General features: G+C 32.7%; 2 protein-coding genes across 46 annotated transcripts in view; one reads left to right on the top strand and one right to left on the bottom strand.

Moving 5' to 3' along the window:
- Positions 1-20,620, bottom strand: part of LOC127863352 (uncharacterized) — a 95,360-nt gene extending 74,740 nt beyond the window's left edge. For 14 of the 42 annotated variants that reach the window (XM_052402791.1, XM_052402790.1, XM_052402801.1 and 11 more), the window contains exon 1: positions 11,872-12,098. In XM_052402791.1, coding sequence (XP_052258751.1) covers positions 11,872-11,899 — 28 coding nt within the window. In that variant the 5' untranslated portion in view covers positions 11,900-12,098. Of the gene's footprint in view, positions 1-11,871; positions 12,103-20,463 lie in introns of those variants that run through there. The other 28 variants (XM_052402781.1, XM_052402778.1, XM_052402788.1 and 25 more) reach the window with 11 other exon arrangements.
- A 171-nt stretch (positions 20,621-20,791) lies between these two features.
- The window catches only part of LOC127863351 (tetratricopeptide repeat protein 21B-like), a 55,684-nt gene continuing 55,118 nt past the window's right edge, over positions 20,792-21,357 (top strand). For all 4 annotated transcript variants that reach the window (XM_052402777.1, XM_052402776.1, XM_052402775.1 and 1 more), the window contains exon 1: positions 20,792-20,938. In XM_052402777.1, the coding sequence (XP_052258737.1) occupies positions 20,912-20,938 (27 nt within the window). In that variant the 5' untranslated portion in view covers positions 20,792-20,911. The remainder of the gene's footprint in view (positions 20,939-21,357) is intronic.

The raw sequence follows: 21,357 nt of genomic DNA, 5'->3' as shown, positions 1-21,357 counted from the left end.
GTCAAGAATTTGTCGTAAAACTTGTGGTAAGCGTTAGATGCAGACGTGCACAACAGATTGAGTTCTGAATACAGATTTCTGAATGCAGATTTTTATAGAAACTCCTCACAGCAGTTACTTCCCTTGCTTCGCCCGGTCAGTAACTTCTAGTATAAGGGAGGCCACTGCGTAGGAGATTGAGATTTATAGTGCAGATGGAATTGTTTTACGAACGAAATTTGTTTTAGGTTATAAGAAGATTTTTTGACATAAAACGGTCTTAGAAAAATTCACTAAAAACGGTGTCAGCAATATTCTTGGAAGAAAATGTTAGAAAAACGTTTCCAAAAAAATATTGTAAGAATGACCATATACTAAATTAAATAGATATTTCGTCTGATTTTTGATCAGGTAAGGCTTCATAAAGGGCAACCGATCGATGTGGATTTTCGAAATGTGGTATATACCATAAGCATAGGTGCGTAAACGCACCTATGCTAAAAAATCAGTCTTAGATTTTCGGTACGAAGCATTCTGACTTTTATATAAAAAAAATGCTGAGACACTTTCAGGAAAGCATAATTCAATATGTTCCTTGCAGGCAAGAATCATAGTTACTGTATAGGACAAAACATATTCCTTTTTTAATAAAAAAAATACAGCATGACAGTTTTTTTAACTTGTTCAATTAATATTAAGCTGTACATTAATGCAACCATTTAACAAAAATCCTTTTGAAATGACACACATTTAAAATAAAGCTCATTATTGCCTTGTTTGGACATACAAATCTATTTTATAGCCCTTTTCAAGGTTTCAGATCTTTGGAATATGGTCAATAACAGTATAATAGACCTTGGTATTAGTACCATAAAATTGAACATAAATTCCAGTATCACAAGTTCGTAAATTGGCAGACCAATTTCACTTCTCAAATCCTCACACAGCCAAGCATTGCGACTCTGTTTGCTTTCATATTTGCTTTCATATTAGTGAAAAAACGCTGTTCACTGATACATTGATTATTGCCAGATCCTTGACAAACTGGACCCGTTTTACAATCTAAACAAATGCATTGATTAATTGATACAAACTTTCCATTTCTAGACGGTCGAATATTATGAAGTATGAAAAACATTTCTATACAAGTTGAAATAACATAAAATTACTACACATATCAATTAATGAAATACAAGTTGCATAACATGACATGGAGTGTAGTTCATCGGAGTAACATATAAGTTTTATCTAATTTTGAAATCAAATGATTATGTATAAATGTCCATAATCAAGTCTTAAATCAAAATTTAAAAAAATATTTCTAGTATAAATTACGATGTCCTTTGAATTAGAATTGGCATACATTTAACAAGTTGTCCAAATTTGAATTAGCATTGGCATAAATTTTACAAGTACATGTGAAATAGGTAATCAAAATTATTGTTTAACACATTAACTTTGAAAGTGTTTTAAACAGTGGCCTTGAACTTCTACTGATACAACATTTATTAAAAACATAGCAGACTTAATCTAGATTAACATTTACATTTTGAGTCCCAGCTGGCACATCGTCAAGGCATGTTATAAATGAAACAGTTTGCCAACTAGTTGATAACACTTTTTGCATGTATAATAACATGCATTTCAGTCTATCTTTAAACAGTATCATATTATCAAAGTAAAACATAACAATATTTTTGCAGAATTCAGCTTAAGATAAATATTTTTTAAGCTATATACAAATTATAATACAGTAGACTCTCTGTAAACCGGATTTAAGCCTGATCGTCCGGTTTTCAGAGAGTTCCGGTTTACCAAGAGTATGCATATTGCCGAAATATACATGGTATGCATTGTGTACAGAATCACATAAAAATAAAACAAACCATCTACATTTACATGTACCATGTGATAACTGTACGCAGGTTCTGATGATGTTAATTGCATTCTTAAAAAATGTGTTTTTAATCGATAAAGAGCAAAACATATTCCATACCGACTTGTTTTGATTAATCCCAAAGTGCGCTGGAGGCTTCGACATTGTACATGCGTTCGCAATTAGTAAACGGCAATGAATGAATTTGCATACAGATGGATGGATATTTAACAGTCATATTTCTAACAGTTTATCTGACAAACAAACAAACAACCATTACAGCGTTAAAAACATGGCTATAAGATCTTTTAAAATACTCGAGAAGATCACAAGAAAGTTATCGTCGCAACGGCATGCATTATTTTTTTAATTAAATTGTTTATCATAGGCGATAATAATAAATTAATAAAACGATCGAGTCAATCACTTTTTGGTGTTACCGCATGTCTATTATAGACATTCACAGTTTGTTTTACATTACTTAATCGGACTCCCATAGCGCGGTAACTACTTGACACCTTTTTGGTATGTTTAATCTGATTATCGATAATTCGATAATTGCGCGAGCAAAATTTGTGACACCGCACTCGCTGTGCTGACTAGGTATTGTTATTTTCATGCCTCGGATATCTTGAGAATTTAGACCGTCCGGTATACTCAATGTATTTTACGTCGAAAATGACCAAATTTACGGAGATACCCGCCCGGTTTCTGGTTTTCAGAGAGTTCGGTTTATTCAACATTTTTTTACAAAGAAATAGAAGGAGAAAATACGGGACTGGCCCGACCGTCCGGAATCGGGAGAGTTCCGGTATTCAGAGAGTCCGGTATTGGCAGAGTCTACTGTACACACAAAATGGGATCACAATATAATGCAGTGAAATTTAATATCTTTATGTTTTTGGTGCAAATTTGGTCAGATTTAGAATAAGCAGAATGTTGAAAAAGCCCCTAATGCAACATGCACATGGAAATTTTGCTGTCAAAACATTACTTTCAAAATGCACAGTTACATTGGCTTTACCCTGGGGTATACTTCATTTAGAACATTTCACATACATTATGCAAGACTGTAAGAAAATGAATCATTTCAATAAACAAAAGCAAACTTTGAGTTATTTAGATATGCCTAGTTCTCTTCTTTCCAAATGATGACATGGTTCTTATATACATTAATTTAATATTCTTTTATTTTTTTTAAGTCTAAGGTGAACACATTTCTTTCACATTTGTTATGGTTTAATCCATGTGTGAAATACTTCAGGAAATACATTTTGCATACATTATCAAAGACTGTAAGATAATTTGATGATGCATTTCATTAAACAAAAGCCAGCTCAAAGTTATTTAGATATGTGTACTTGACATCTACTACATAACTTATGGCAGGTCTCTTAGTACATTACTTCAATATTCTATTATCTTTTTTAAACAGCCTGAGGTGACAAAATTTCTTAAACATGCCTCAATATTTAATCCATGTGGCTATGAATGCACAGTAAGGTTTCAACAAGAAGATAATGCCTACATGATTATTGACAGTTTATCATTCGTTTAATTTTCTTTCTAGCAATCCAGGAGTCCACTGCAAGCTGTCAGTAAATAATTCTCTTTTTGGTATTTGAGAAATGAAGTTGTACATAGACGATACTTAAACTTCACAATCGTTTCTGTGGGTTATTTTTTGTCTACTTGAGGATCAATGGTATGTTGCTTGGTTATGTCGATACAATCCAATATACATGCACTATAGCTTATCAGTAACGTTATATACCGCCGTAAAATTCATAATGGTGATCCTATAACTCTCAATTGATGAGTCTGCCATCTTACATTGAAATAAGAACATAGAATGATCAACGTGCTTTCTTGAAGGCAAAATAGGGTAGTCAGAACATTATATACTGCAAAAAAACAAACAATGTTTAGTTCGGCACAATCAAATTTGAATGTGGAAACAAATAATGACAATTGTTAAAGTCACTGTTCCTTTAATAATGTTATGTATCATATGAATGAATTTGCAAAGCTGAGAGGAAAAAAAAATTACCATATTTACCATAAGACCATATTGGGGATGATTTTGAACCAGACTTCAACAATCCATCTGACAGAGCCACAGAACTGGTTGAAACCGTGGCCACTGACCTTCTTGACCTAATGGTACTCACTGATGAAACAGACGAGCTGTCCATTTGAGACAACGAGCTTAGTGACGGACTTGGTACTGTATATGCAGTGTGGAGTGGAGAATATGGAACATACTCATCAAGTTGCAGTGAAGGGAATGATTTCACGAAGGAAAAAGAACTTTTTGATGATCTTGATGAAGATTTTCTAGAAACATGGCCTGTATTTCCCATGGCTTTCCATGGTGACCAATAACTTGGAGATTTAAGAAACATTAAGGAATGTCTTTGTCTAAATCCACATCTTTCACATAACTGACCATTTTGAATCACTGAGTCGCTGTTTGTTTTATGAGTCAGTGATGAACCAGATACCATTTTTTAAATTAATAACCAATCTAAACTTTAAAGACAATAGCCTGTAGCATAACAAAAAATATTCTTAATTTCCAATACAACTTTGCTTACGACTTTGAGCACAACACAACACATACAATATGCAACACAAACACAAAAATAGTATTCCTTTATAACCTATTAAAGATACTAAGTTAATAATTAAAGCAGTTAGGAATAATAATATTCCTAATTGGGTTTTTGTCATTCCATTCATTCGGTCTACTATTTTGTAATTGACATCAGATCATCTGATTGGAAATCAATATCATACATGAAAATAAAATTCACAGTGCTCAGTAAAAAACAAACAAACCAAATGCATCGGGTATTACATGTATTCTGATCAAATTAGACCTTGATCTTGGAACTTGGGACCCAGTTGTTTCACTGGGTTTCACCATATCACTGATATGCCAAGTTATTTGAATATAAATAATTGCTGAATAACGTTATGCTGACAAAGCGTTTATATAAATAAAAAAAAATATTGACCTTTGAACTATATTTTTGACCTTGACCTTGGATCTCATTTTTGGTCACAACACATCCTCACAATGCTTAAAGTTACAGCCAAGCTATGTAAAAAATCCATTTATGCTGGACAAAGTTATGTGCTGGAGAAAGTGCTTAGTGCTAATTTCTTTTCTTTGACTGAAAAGTGACCTTGACATAGGACTACTAAACTAGTTCTTGCGCTCAACACATTTAAAAAAAATGGTTGTCAATTCTGAAATCAGTTTGAAAATAGAATCATGCTGGACAAAGTTATGCTTCAGACCAAGAATTAGGGATTGATTTCCTAACATTTGATCTTCGCCCTTAAATTTTGAGCCTGACTTTGGGGCTTAACCTCAAAATCCTTGCCACTTCTGTCAAGCCATACAAAAATCCATCCATACATGATACTGAACTCAGTTGTACTCAGTTGTACTCGGGACAAGCTTTTCTTGACATATTTGTGAAAAGGCCATTTCTGAAATTCCTTAGAAAACCACAGTAAACATTTAATGAACAAAACCCAGCTATTGATTTCAAAATTCTTTGTCTCACTTTTGTTGTATACGAACACCTGTTCAAGCCATTTAAAAGCCACTACAGAAATTATTGTTATCTAACAAATGAAATGGAAGAATGTCATATTCGATTGCCTGTAATTGTACACCAAAGATTTTGTCACATGAAAATATGCTGTACATGCTCCAGTTCTATTAAGTCAATGATCGATAATTATGGGATCAATAAAAAGAATGTATTATTTCAGGTTTGCTTGTGGTACATTTGTTTTCAGACACACATCTGTATGTATTGGGAACTAAAAGTGATGAGAGGTTTCAACTGAAGAAAAACCTTGCGTTTTTTTTTAAATATATAATGTTTAGTTCCATTCATTGCAGGAAGATATTTAGCAAGAGAAATTGCAATTAAAATAGTTTTATAATGGAGTCAATTAAAATATTGTTGTGCTAATAGTCAATTCAACCAATGATCTGACAGTTAAAATTTGTTTGCACATGTGAGGTAAGTATGGTCTCAGAATAGCCAGTTCAGTCTGCACAGGCTATTATGGGATGACAATTTCCGTCTAGACTGGATTTTTGTTTAGAAGAGACTTCCTTGAAACAAAAATTTAATTCAAGCAGAACGTGTTCTCTCTGATTTCCCTGTAGGGATTGCACAGGCTAATCTGGGATGATTGAGTGTGGCTCGATTGGTCATTGTCGGTTTGGGTACTACTTACATGTACCCTGGGTACTCTTCAGTATACTTACATGTACCACGGGTACGGTAAATATACTTAAACATACCTGGGAATTTTAACGTTAAATCGGTCGTTGTCAATGGCTATTTTTTTTAAATTAATTATGTTCACATTTATGTCAAATTTTCTGTTAAATGGCTTCTATATTATCGAAACTCGTACTAAACAATCATGTTGATGCAGTTATTTGAAAGAGAAGTTTGTTTAAGATAAACAATATCGTATTTTACGGTAATCGGTAGCGCGTTTTACGACATCAATTTTTGGACGGGAATACAACTCGGGTACAGCCTAATATCGACCTGGTACGTTGAAGTATATTTACCGTACCAGGGGTACATGTAAGTATACTTTAAAGTACCCGGGGTACATGTAAGTAGTACCCAAGCTGACAATGACCAATCAAGCTTTAGTGTGGTTTTCCCAGAGGGCCACTCAAAAATGTTAACACTCAACCTCCAGATTACCCCTTTAAATGTTATAGTCCCTCAATAACAAAAGGACCATACAGCAGCAAAACCCTACACACAACCTACATACGTTTATTGCAGCGCCAATGTCTTTCTATTGATATTTTATTTCACAGATAATGTTTGGGTTACAATGCACTAAAACCTTAAACTTTAAAAATGTTTGTTTTGCAACAGGTTTATAATAATAACCAAAACTGGGTTACATTAAGGAAATTACTAAAGTTGACAAATCTGTTCATTTTAACAAATGTCAAAAAATAAACAAATTTGACTTATACTTCACTATAGTGATAATTACCAACAAGTTGAAGGTTTACTGGTCATGTACGTAATTCCGGCCTGTACGTAAAAAATCGGCCACCTGTGTAAAATCATTTTCATGATCTTGACGCACATATTTTGTTTTTATTTAGAAAAATCAACATGAAAACCATCCCCACTCGCAATATTTTGCAAATGTAAGAACCATATCACCGTAAACTTTTGTGTTAAAATGTCACAAATATAGCAGGAAATATTTGGCTCATGGGGAAAGTGATGACATCATATGTTGCAACAATTATAATCATATAAGAAACAAATATATTTTATAAAATTATTTTTATTTTATCTAATAAACTTTAATCCAAGTTTTACCAATTTATTGTACAAAAACTTATATTCAAAACATACAAATTAGAAGCTAAATATAAATTTTTAATATATGAATTACCTCCCTTTATAAGAATATTGCTAGATTACATGTTTAAATATTATATATAAGCGTTTACTAATAATCAACACTGAAGTCAACTTTTCAAACAAAATGTTTTTACTTTTTTAGCTATGTTTGAAAAAATTTATTAAACACATTAAAAACAAATATTTTTTAATGAAATAGCAGTTTCCCCATTGTTTATATTTATTAAAATAGGTAGGGGGAGTAAATGGTGTAATAATTTCGCATTTATTTTAAATTTCAAGTCAAAAATATTAATAGTATAAACATTGATTAATACTCTGAAATTGAGGACATTTGTCAAAAGATATTGCTTTGTAATTTTATCTGCAGATCAAACCGAAAAGTGGCCGATTTTTTAGGTACATTTAACCTACGAAAATGGATAGTTTACATGTCATCATTTTCTGTTCATTAAGTAACATTCACCGATCTAATTCTATTTAAATTTTCATGCTAGGTGAGTTTTGAACCCAGGATTATATATGTGAAGTTTAGTTTCAACCAGTTGCCTAACACTAAAGATTTTTCTTAAATAGTCCCAAAAGTGGCCGGAATTACGTACATGACCAGTAGCATTAAACAGATCTACCAGATTAAAGTTGTTATTTCATTAAAAATAGTTTGCGCTCAAAATAAAGTTTTATTTGACCACCTTAATGGCCATAATGGAGTAGTGCAATTATATTAAACCTACACTCTAAATTACAGTGGACTTTCTTCCACCATTTTATTGTTAATCCCATTTGAAACGAATGACCAGTCAATAAAGGATTAAAATGTGATTAATATTTTCAAATCCATCAAGTTGTATAGAGAAATTAGGCAATCATAATCTTATCTTTGAAAAGTCATTCCCTGTTGTTGACATTGTATATTTCCTGATTAACTCCAATAACAAGTTATAGACAAGCAAATTAAATGTTGTTTAGTGATAGAAACAATATAATTGCATTTTGTTGAAATTAACCTTTTTTGGGGTAAAAATGAATCAGTCTATATCTTCTTCTCTACCTTTAACACATATTCTTCAATTAATAATATAATATTTTTGCCAAAGTAATTCCATGTTTTTTTTTCTTTCCTTTGTTTTGTTTATGAAAATTGTATGACGTGCTTTTATTTTATTTAATTGTTTAGTAAATCACAAATTAACCAACAAATAGTGATTGGCACAAACATCTCTGTAATGTGTGGGGGTAGTTATTAACACTAAAAGTACAATATCATGATCATTTAAAACAGAATACTATGCACCTGGTGATGTTGCAGTGTTGCAACTAATTCTTTTGAAATTCAAGTTTCAAATAAAGCAAATTTGATTGTTTAAACTTGAAAATGAGCTTTTAATGTCAATAGAAAACAATCTATGTTTAATGATAATGAATTTTATCAGCTTCAAGTTAGATAACAAGAGAGCTTGCAACATTATTCTTCTGAAAAATCTCATATAAAAAAAATTATTAAACCAAAATAATGATTGTATCAAAATAAGCCTGTAAAAAGGGTTTGAGTTACACTGATCACATTTCATAATCATTATATAAAAACTGTTTGAGTTGGACAGTGGACAAATTTAATTAATTCTTTTTGGATTATTTATCAGCCATAATTAAGAAGTGCTTCGTGGGTGGTTATTGTGGCAACCTTTGATGATGGTACAATTAGAACCAGTTGAGTCAATGGATGAACAAAACTAATTTTGCCATATTTTCTTTTTCAAGGGCCATAATTCAGAAGTGCTTCATATGATCTGGCTATTTATCGACTTTGGTCAAGTCATTTTATGCCTACAATTATAATCACCAAGTTACTGATAATTCAGACTGTTTGGGAACAGAGAACGGACAAGGTTGATTAGACTATTTTTAAAATAAGCAGACATGATTCCGACTACCTGCCCTCCATGATCATTAGCCTTGTTTTGCCCAGGCATATTAAGGTACACAAAAATTGCTTTTTAAATAAAAGGCTTAAAAGACAAATTAAGTTATACTTAAGCTTGACTTGATTTAACGAAACTGTCCACTTACTGTAATCTATAAATCCAATGTAGCTTGTGGTCACACTAACACGATTTTTCAAACGCTTAATACAACAGCTGTCTACATGGATTCATTACCTACTAACCGTATGCAAAGCATCACTTTAGTTAGTTTAAACCTATTTATTTTAGCTCGATTGCGTCAAAAGCCTTAGGCTTATATAAACGCTCTCGAGTCCGTTTCCTGGGCCTAGAACCAGTACTTGGTGTCTTTTGGGGAGATCTAAAGAACGCTCCCACGGTGGGGATCGAACCCGTGACCTCCCGGTCGCAAGGCGGACACCATATCCATTACACCACGGCGACCTTTAGTTAAGAGTGAATGCATAATTAACATGGACAATTAAATTAGATTGCATAACAACTTAAGTACAAGATGCATGCAAGGTACCAAATAGTGCTAATTAATCTATGTAACAGTATTCAGTTGAGAAAAAAACATGAATGGCCATCATGAAAATTTGATTTACTTTCAAAGAATAGAGAAACGCCTAACAAGGCATAATTAAAAAGACAATCCAAGTCAGACATACACAGTATGTGACATGTCCAATTATTAATTATTCACTATCTTTACATCATAAACCAAAGTAACAATGCACAATGATGCAGACAGCATAAGGTACCTGACATGTTGTAATGCAAACATAAAAATTATTTATTTATCATGTAACCTTCATCTGCAACAATAACACAAAAGTTTAGCAAAACGAGTTTCCATAATACAAAAACTATTTGGTGATTAAAAATGTTGGGTACGCATGAACAGAAACCTGTTTCACTTTTTACCAACCTTATTCTACTGATATGTCAAAAGACTTATGGCAAACCCCTTTCTATTTGATCTGACTTTCACCAAATCCAATGAACTAAAAAATTAACAAGAACTCTTGAGGTCATGCCTTAATTACCATCTTCAGGTAGCAGGCAGCGTTGTCAAATTAACCCAGTTACGCCTAGCATCTATTAAAAAGGCCTTGGCAAACAGCGTAGACCCAGATGAGACGCATCATGCGGCGTCTCATCAGGGCCTGCGCTGTTTGCTTAAAAGAATTTCTGTAAAAATTTTCTAAATATAGAAATAAATATACAAGACATCCTTAATTTTGGAAAATAAATTGATCCAATTTAGAAGGATGGGAGAGTCCACTAGGCATAAATGGGTTAACAAAGACTATAACCATGTAATTATGGCAGCAAGAGTGGTTAATGTGCATTACAAGTTCCAAGAAAGTTAGCTTCCTGCTCATAAAGTTTCAAAATTATACCTCTAATAGTTATTAAGATATGCTCCTTTAGTTTCATATAAAAGCTAATGGCAATAACTCTTACAAGGAAGCAGAAGTTATGGCTCTTGTGCATTCTCTGTATCACTATGTATCTACCTTTGGTGTTCTATGTTAACACCTTGTAGTTTTTTAGATATGCATGGACAAAAAAAATCAATCTTATTAAAGCAGCCAAACCTTTAATAAAATTAATGCTTTCAGTCAATTCTGGCTTGTAAAGGAGTCATAATTTCAGTCAAATCCATGACTTCAGTTGAATTAAATAATGCAAAGAGGCCATATTTTCAATCAAATCAGAATGAAGCAAATAATGTGAAACTTGAAGGCTTTGATATGAATTATATGAAATGCATATTTTTTTCAACCAGTTCTAAATTGTACAGAAAAAAGTAATATTAGGTAATACTTAAATTATATGTTGAGAGAATGTCTGTTATACAAAAACAATTTAAAATTAATAAAAATAATGCGCATCTGGGCAGAAATGTTGAATGAAAATATTCCAAAAGTTTATTTGTTGAAGTTTTCCAATCACGATTTCAAATCAAAATATGCTTCCAATTTAGTTTTCTTAGATAGGCAATTTGTGGGCTGAAAATTAAACTGTTGTACACGTCTAATATTTCTGTATTATTCTCAACCCTGGACATCTAGCTGATGTGAAAAATCATAAAAGCACACAGTCTCTGTCCAGGAAATCTGTTTGCATTTGGCTTATGGACCGCACTAACAGGAAGATTAAAGCATATCTCTTGGATTATAGTGATTTGTTAAATGACAAGTTAAACGTGACGAAATTGGATTTCCTCCTGGAGAATCAATTAATCAACAATTTTCTTGGTCGTCATCTTTTTCCAATATTGATTTTGTGCAAACAAACATGTTATCCGGTAAAAAGCTAGCCGTTTATAGAAATGAAATGAAGATATATTTACATCTGAGTTAAACAAACTGGCAAAATTGTTTTATTTACATCAAACAATTAACTGTGCAAAATCATTTAGCTATCAATTTGAGAAAATAACTTGAGTTATTACTTATATTGAAGGTGTGTTTATTTCTAGTATGGCCATACATTATAACAAGCCATCTGCCAAGAATAACTTCTTTTTTAATCATAATAATTATGCCCGCATAAACACACAAAATCAAAGATAGTGACAGAATAAATAGGCACAGAGAAAAGTAAACAATCTAATACATACAGTCCCAAGAAAGAGCTTCTGCCGTCATTTTGTCAACTTGATAAAATCCAACAATTAAAGCCCGATTGTAGTCACTTTAATATCAGATTTGCTATGGATAGAGTGTGAAAGCTATCGCTTTAATTCATTCACAGAGATGTGCCGTTGTGGTATCCAAGGCCTAGCGTAACTCGTTGGTAAGTGTCAGACATAGATATCCGGTGCCTGTTGATTGAATACTGGAGCGTTTAGCGAAGCGTTGAAATACCACAATACCCAGGCTAATCCTAAACTGGTCGGTTTAAATTGAACTGCTTACTGTTTAAATGTGTTGACAAAGGCCAACCAAAGATGTTTTTAGCTTAATGTTTAAATGTAATGTGGAAATGCAAACCAATAAAAGATCCATGCAATCAGATGCTTAAAAGACGCGTCCTCTAGTGCAGTAATTAAGGTGTCACTGCCTCGACAATTATAAAACTGACTTGTATAGTTTAAAGTAAATAAAACTTATTTTTAGACAGCAAATATAAAATATTGCTCTTGATGTAAAAATAAGGTTATTGTGATGTGATAATAACTAAAATTAGAATGTGAAACTCATCAATTGTATGTCCATTTGTACATGGATCAATAAAACATTGATAGATAGATTTATAAGAGAATCTTTGAATCTCTGACAAAGCACATCTACAAAATGTTAATTTTAGCGCATACAATTGGAAAGACAATTACATCCAGGTTATAGAGATTTTGAGAAAAAGCCAAAACTTACCTGATTCACGTGTTTCTTTTCAAATTGCTTTTATTCATTAATTATGTAAACTTCAATCAAATAAGGTATGATCTTGTCCAGAAAACAATTTTGATCTAAAATGATTTGTAATTAACAAAATCAATATGGCCATAGAAGTGACATTATCTATGTTGTGACCATTAAATAAATTATATTTTTCATTTTCAATTAAGTATTCAAAACGATATCCAAATATACAAAATCAAAAACGTTACTTCAAATTTGAAACAACTACCGACAAATTAAACAACATTTTGTTTTTTTATTAACATTCTATCAACTGAACATTATAATGGTCTCTATAGAAATTTCCAGCTTCCGCATAGTCAGCCTTGTTTTTTTATTAATTATATCAAGGGAGGCAACTCCCACAGTGTAAAATATGTTTTAAAATATTGTGAAAATCTAGAGGGTTAACAGACTGGATATGTCTTCAATATTTCGCCTAGTTAAAAAGAAAAGGACAATGTGGTGATATAGAAAAGATAAATTCATGTACAAATGACGAATACAATCACAACCCATTTGGAGAGGTTAGGGTCTTCATATGTCACAAGTATAAAATATAATTAATAAGCTGATCAAAGCCAGTTAATCAAAGTACTCGAAGTACTGGTGGGGCGATTTTGCTCAAATGTTGTGGTCGTTAAAACACTATACACTGTGATGCCAACCAATCACCTTTTTTGAAGAAAACAGATGGAAGTTAGGAGGGGTAACAGGCTGTCAACATTATATGATTTAGCTATTGGGGTTAAATGTAAATGCTGCTTTTTAAAACAAGTTATTGTCGTATTTGCCAATTGATAGCTAAACTGCGAAGATATAATACACTTATCCAGTTCCAAACTTGACATAGATTTGATCAAGACAAGCATTACAGTAATTTCTCATTAGTACAGTAAGGTAACTGGATCGTTCTTGCCTAAGTGCACGGGCCTCCATGTGTGTCAAAGTATAAATTAAATCCATTCAGTATCACGTAAGATACAGCAAATGTTAGTTTTTGAGCAATTGGATACTAAAGGTCAATGTCAACCAGGGGTCAAGCTAAAAAAGTCAACAGAAAGGTCTTGTCCATAGGGGTGTTCTGTCCAAGAATTAAGTAAATCAATTCAATAATAGTGAAAAAAATTATCACCCAATGTGGTAGTCGAACCCACGACCCTGTGTTTATCAGTCTTGTGTTCTACCGACTGAGCTAGCCGGGCGAACACATTTCTCTCCGCAATATGTATTATTAAAAAATCAAACAATTCCCGATAGCTTTGACATCTTCTGATTGGTCAATTTTTGCAACGGAAAATACCGATGTACTTCTTCAGTGTTTTTGTGGCGCATTAATACTAATACCATGCGATCGGAGCTATTTTGTTTGCGAATGCACTTATCTGGATGCAAAGTGGTTGGATGCAGTAACGGACTTCTTTTATCGGTATTGGTATATTATGTTACCTAAGGGGCGAATTGCAGAAGGCAATCGCCCCAAAAACACATTGCAAGCAGCATTTAGAACAATTTGGATTTGTTCAGTAACCAACTTTAAATTTGGCCTTAACAAATATATCCACTTAATTGAGCATGTGCCTTTGATAGCATTAAAAGGGGCCTTTTCACATTTTGGTAAATTGACAAAATTAAAAAAAGTTGTTTCATATTCGCAAATTTTTGTTTTAGTTATGATATTTGCGAGGAAATAGTAATGCTAGACATTTACCATGCTGTAAAATGTCCATTATATGCATCATTTGACGATTTATAAACCTGAAACGTATCAAGCGTTGCAACGGGAAACGATTAAATAATTAGGAAAGTTCTGTTGTTGTCGTTATATTTTGTGAAATTACGAGGATTGCTTATATAAAGTAAAAAATACATCTTTTCATAGTATGAGCGTGGATGGCCGAGTGGTCTAAGCGGAAGACTTTTTACTCCAGGGGTAAGTGGTTCGAGTCCAGTTTAGGGTTACTTTTTTTATCTTTTTTTAATTGTATTCTTGTTTTTGTACTGGAGATTTTTAGGTCCAATGTTAAAATTTATCAATATAAAGCATTTAATGACAAACTTCGATACATGCCTAAATCTGTGAAAAGGCCCCTTTAATATAAGTTGCCATAATAAATAGACAATTTATAACCAGTAACTGCTGTGTGAACCTTAACAAAATATTAATATAGGCTTGACCATCCTTATAAAGTAAACAAACATATAAAAACAAAACAGATTATAAGCCATAAACAGATTACCTTAACTCCCAAAAAAAGTTAACTACTTGCAAGAGGATATCAATCTAAGAAAAAACCCTAATCATAACTCTTTCAACTGATCAACTCAATGCTAGAATGCTCTTCAATACAAACTAGTAAAATAAAACCCTACACACATAAAAACTCTATTATATCCTGTGTTACCATTTAAATGAAAGTAAAAGACTTGTAACACGGTTTGCACAATAAACTTGTTACTTGATAATTTAAGACAGTAGAAAGGCAATAGAAATGATTTTAAAAAGAACTTTTTTATTACTAATGTCATAAAGTACTTCATATTTCAAATATCTTCAACTGTTCTTTAATTGGTATGTTTTTTTCCAAAAGTTAATTGACTTGTACAGCAGCAAGTACAAAATGCCTTTCCTAAATGTCAAAAATAATAGAGCACGCAAAATATATATATTGGAGAATTGGGTTGATGAAGAAGAATCAAGTATCCCAAAAATAGATTACGTAGCAGTTTAAACAGCACTCTAATCTTTACATTATTTTGCAGACTTAATCCCTTAATGCTCACAGTTACAGGTTTACATAAACAGAACATGCATCGATGAAATGTTCAATGCAAACAAAGTGTCACTTCATTTGAAAAGACAAATGTTTGTAAGTATGTTTACACAACCCTCTTGCTGATTGTGGGCGCTGTTTGCTGTTGCCACGAGCTTTCCACAATGCTCACTTGAGTAGCAGTACCGGTATGTGAGTATCCCAGTGTCTGTATTGACAATACACTACAGGAATCCTTTGCTTGATTTGCAGAAGCGAAATTAGAGATGATAAAATCCATTTTTAGCAAACCTCTTAAAATTTGCAGAGAAAATATTAAATATATGTTCAAGAGATATTACAGGTCGTAAGCAAAAGCTGTTGACTCCAGATATTATTTTTTGAGAGTCAACATTATGCTATAATTCTATGAAAGAAGTTTTGGTGTGGGTTAAGTGTGTTATCATGTTCATGACCCAAACTCTCTCATATAGCTTTTATCCCCAGTAGACTACAGTATGATTTGTGCGCTTAAAATTACCAATGAAATGAGGGTGTTTCCCAATTATGAAGATAATGATTTAATAAAAATAAATTTCCTTTAAAACAACTCATAATTTACCAAAAATGGTCAACAAAACATTATCATTTACTTGTTTATATGAAGAAGACACATTACATATTTTTAATATGCAGTTTGACACTGTATTTTATTGATAAATAATTGGAATAATATAATATTTTAATTACATTTATATTTTACGTTGCCCAATTTCCTGTTTTATCATGCTTTTTTTTCTATCCAAAAGCAACAGGCTTTAAAATAAGAAGCCAAAAAATTAATTAATTAATAAATCAAAGACTTGTTAGTATGATCATATTAAAAAGACCAAGATACCGGATACAGGAGGTACCTGCTTCCAAAAGAGACTCTGGGTCTTTTCATTACCAGTGTGAAACCGCTTGTACAATGTTAATTTCTCACACAAAAAAGGAATTCCTGGATTGAGTCCTGGACTTCCAGCTAACATTTCACACCTCAGGAACAATGGCACCCAACGGCTCAGAAAGACTGTGGCATGACTCCATGAGCAATACTCCAGGCCAACAATATAAATAATAAAAATATCCTTCCTTGCAAATTTGTGCAGACCAAATGAAATAGTGACTACTTAAAATAGTTTTTTTCAGGACTACAGCAATTTCTCTCAGTTTTTGGACACTCTTAATTTTCTGACATCCCTGTTTTTAGGCAAAATAATTTTTTTAATGACTCTCAATTGTTGGGCATACAGAAAGATACTGACAAGACCTGTTCCCTTCAAAGTATTTTTCTGAATAGACAAAGAATACAATGAGGCAACCTCAATGCCTCTGTCACAACCCAGCCCGAGGCTCTGCCTCTTGTTCAAATCACGGACTCTAGATGAGACAGATATGAAACGGGACCGTATCGGCAAATAGCTTGTCGATACTTTGTTACGTAACCAGTAGCTATCGATTAGCGTACATCGAAGCGCCGAGGTTATACATTTTGATGTACCCACTCACGTCTTTTTTAGAATTATACTTTCATTTCTCGGCCGATTTTGACAAATTATATATCATTAGAAAGCCTACGTTACGTAGTTTTCAGATATATAAATATATATTATGTTTTTCTTCTGATTTGAGCAGCCCGGCGAGTTATAACTTGTAGTTTTGCAAATATCACACCGTTTTAGAATCTAGATTTACGGTTGACATGTTCGTACTTTATACCAATTTGTAGCGTTTATATTTGGAGTTCAGTTTTAAAAATTACATCTTGCTTAGGAGAATAGAATTCTGTATACGATAGAAAAAAAAAGGTTTTAAAAATGAAATTAAGTAATGAATGACTTTGTACGAAAGTATCGCGCGGTCCTAACGCAGAGAACTGATGCTACGGTCTTGGCGATTATGCTTTTGTTTAGATACCGGCCATTTAATTTCCTTTGTCATGATAATTATATTTTTTATGGAATATTTTGAAATATTTTGTTCACGAAACATATCAATAAAGCTAATTATTAATGAAGTTTAAGAAATTAACGATTTCAGCTCTTGTTTATAACACAGACAGGGTTTTAATTTTATTACGAGACAGCGTATATAGCGGACCCTCTTGATATTTTTCGGCTGGGATTTTCAAGAATCTTTAAATAATTTTAATTAATTGATAATTTAAGGTTAATAACCTTTCATATAATTATATATAATAAGCCCTTTGAAAATAAACAACAAACGATGAATGTTTTGACACCCATTTTATTTGAAGTATGCAAAGTCGAAAAATATCAAGAGGGTCCGCTATATACGCTGTCTCGTATTACAATTAACACCCTGTCTGTGTTATAAACAAGAGCTGGTTGGGAGCGTGCCATTAATGGGTATAACAACCAAGCACTCACACCCATGATGAGGCTTAATCAAGGTGTCAAAGCTTCAAACAATGACCTCTCTATTTTTGTATTAATTCCAAGTGAAAGACAACTAAAATCAAGAATGATTATAACAAACATGTAATGGATTAAAAACAATCTACCTTTGTCAAAGTGAACAAGATCTGTTACTCTTTACCACTAGCAATAATGCCCTCCGATTCAGATACAATCGATGAAATAAGCATGATGAAACAAATGAAATATTAACCATTCCCTCTTTCGTATCCGTGCTTGGAAATCATATGACCCCGAAAACGAGGCATTGTCGTGTAAGTTTTTGGGCACTCTGTACACTGGTAGACACCCACTGATTCGATTGCTTTTGTCACTTTTACTTTCTTACACGGTTTAACATTCTCAGAATCATCACTGCTACATGTGTAATCACCTAACAATTCGTCTAAATCTAGGTCGTCATCATCCCAGTGAAAAAAATCTGATTTTGAACAGTTGGACAAGATGCACTGATGTCAAAATACGAAATGATCTGCGTAACACCGACCGTGATTTTCAAGAATCTCTAAATAAGTTTAATTAATTGATAATTTAAGGTACATCACCTTTCATATCACTATACATAATAACCTCGATAATAAACAACAAACGAATGTTTTTCACACCCATTTTATTTGAAGTGTGCAAAGCCGAAAATATCAAGAGGGTCCGCTATATACGAGGTCTCATATAAAATTATTACCCTTTCAGTGTTATAAACAAGAGCTGAAATCGTTAATTTATTAAGCTTCATTAATAGTAAGATTTATTGATATGTTTTGTGAACAATATATTCGATAAAAAATATAATAATCCTGGCAACAGAAATTTAATGGTCGGTATCTAAACAAAAGCATAATCGCCAAGACCGTAGCATCAGTTCGGAGCGTTATGACCGCGAGCTACTTTCGTACAAAGTCATTCCTTATTTACTTTCATTTTTAAACCCATTTTTTTTCTATCATATACAGAATTCTATTCTCCTAAGCAAGATGTTGTTTTAAAAACTGAACTCCTAATATAAACGTTACAAATCTGTATAAAGTACGACCATGTTTACCGTAAATATAGATTCTAAAACTGTATGATATTTGCAAAAGTTAAAGTTAACTCGCCGGGCTGCCCAAATTAGAAGTAAAACTTCATATATATTTATATATCTGAAAACTACGAAATGTAGGCTTTCTAATGATATATAATTTGTCAAAATCGGTCGAGAAATAAAAGTAAAATTAGAAAAAAGACGTTAGTGGGTACATCAAAATGTATAACCTCGGCGCTTCGATGAACGCTAATCGATAGCTACTGGTTACGTAACAAAGTATTGACAAGGTTAAACGCGCGGGGTAAAACATAAAATGTTTATTTCTCGTGTTAAACTCGCTATAAATCCATTAATAAAAACGGAAATATACTAAAAATTATATTTTTTTGAAAGAGGAATTAATAAGCAACAAGATAACGTGTAAACCAATAAAATCGGATGATTTGTTTTAGCATAAATTTGAATTGACTACAGTAAGGGTCAAATACTCGTTTCAACTCCTGTCAATATATTATAATTATATAGCCTCTAAACCTATTAGTTTGTGCACCTTAAACTTCAAAGGCATATTTTTCATGAAAAATCATTAGACAATAACTAAATTTGATATATACTTTATGATTTATCTTTTGTTTAACAAATAACGAGTGAAATATGTGGTTGATAATAATAATAATGGAGTAACGTACCTTTAAACATTAAATGTATATCGTAGTCTGCGTCACACAGAATTATCCTATAAGATCGTGCATCGATTTTGATGACGTCACTGCGAGGCCCTGGCATGTGTTTATAATAACCGATATGTGTTTTTGTGAATAAGTGTTTATTTTTATTAAATGTGTTGTTCTAGACAAATTTCGTGAATAAACTGTATTGAATATAATGGTTTAAATAAAACTGGTCTTCATAAAAATGAAATATGAAATGTGATAACTGTATTCAGAGGTCTAGATAAAGTGTATTTACTAACGGAAAATAGCTTAATAAAATTCTGTTCACAATGGCTTCTTATGACAGTTGTTTTGTGACAAAATCCCAAAGTGACGCAGCGAGAACCTTTATTTTAGGCCGGTCACAATCTTAACGTATGGTCTAGTGTCATCATTTGGGGGTAAAATTTTCCGCATACACAGCATTGTTTAATCGTATTGTAATGCAAAGTACAGAGAGCACAATACAAATTCAAGACGGGCCTCCAAGGGAAACTACTCTTACAACATTACACGATCAAAACGTTGACAAACATAGCCGTCTGGTGCAGGAAATGTGCAGATTTTATACATTTTTTAGGCTATTTCTTTGGAACGAGGTCAGAAAAACGGACAATTTATATCATATTTATTGTTTTTTTCCTCATGATTAATGTCTTATCGGCTGTGGAAATTCTCGCGTTACAAAAGTGAATAGTTTTCGGGCACGTGCGTTCGAATGTTGCTTAGAAGTTTACGTCATAAAAAGTACACGATCTTATAGGGCTGCACGAAGTTATAGGAATAGAGTTCAAATACACTTTTAAAAAATAAATATTTACGCTACAATCGCCAACTTTACCTTCACTTGACATTTGAACCACTATGAGCGGTCCAGGTCCCGCTAACCCGTACAGTACACGCAACTTATTAGATAATTCAATACAGAGTTTGCCTTTGCAATTGAAATTTCCCGGGAAAGTAAACTGTTGACATAATTGTCATGGAGCGACTTCCGGTTTTTGATGTAAACAAAAGGGGTCATTTATATCATTTCCGACTAACGTATCAGAGATGTTAAAAATGAAATATTATCGATTATAAGTGTATTAAAATTAAATAAAAATATTTAATGAAAGGAAACTCATTACATTTTATTAACTAAATATGATATCTCATAATAGCAATATAAATCCGAAAATCCTTTCTCCGAAATGTACATTTCCGTGTGCGCATGCGTTGTGCTTCTAAATTCCAACTGATTGTTGACATATAATTTCTAACTGAAACTAAGGTGTCAAAAATCGACTATGACAGACGCCGATGGAGAAGTTGTGGTATTTTGTTAGATATAAGATTTTTCTTAAGAGTGTTGTTGTCAATTTATCAAATGTTCAGTACCATAGACATCAACATTCACGAACTACCATTCCCCTCCCACAGATTAAACAAGGCCTGTGACTAAGTTAGTCCATATATTATAAACGTTCTCCCAGAGCCTTTGATAATTTTTGCTATGGCGGCTCTGGGAGTACATATTCGCCTCTTCATAAACACCATCGCAGTTTTGCGCACAGATTTTTTCATGCGCATCATTAAACAGACGTCGTTCGTTACCAATTAAGTAGTCCAACTTGTTGACGCTCTCAAATATTAAGCTACTTTTTACATTGGTAATATTTGGAGCGTACAACCAGGGAAGAACTCAAACAATGGTGGAAAGTTTTCCTTCTTTGTCTATATTGTTGCACAAGGA

This window comes from Dreissena polymorpha, unplaced genomic scaffold (genome assembly GCF_020536995.1).
Source record: "Dreissena polymorpha isolate Duluth1 unplaced genomic scaffold, UMN_Dpol_1.0 chrUn006, whole genome shotgun sequence".
NCBI classification, from domain to species: domain Eukaryota; kingdom Metazoa; phylum Mollusca; class Bivalvia; order Myida; family Dreissenidae; genus Dreissena; species Dreissena polymorpha.
This window is presented reverse-complemented; position numbering and strand designations above follow the sequence as displayed.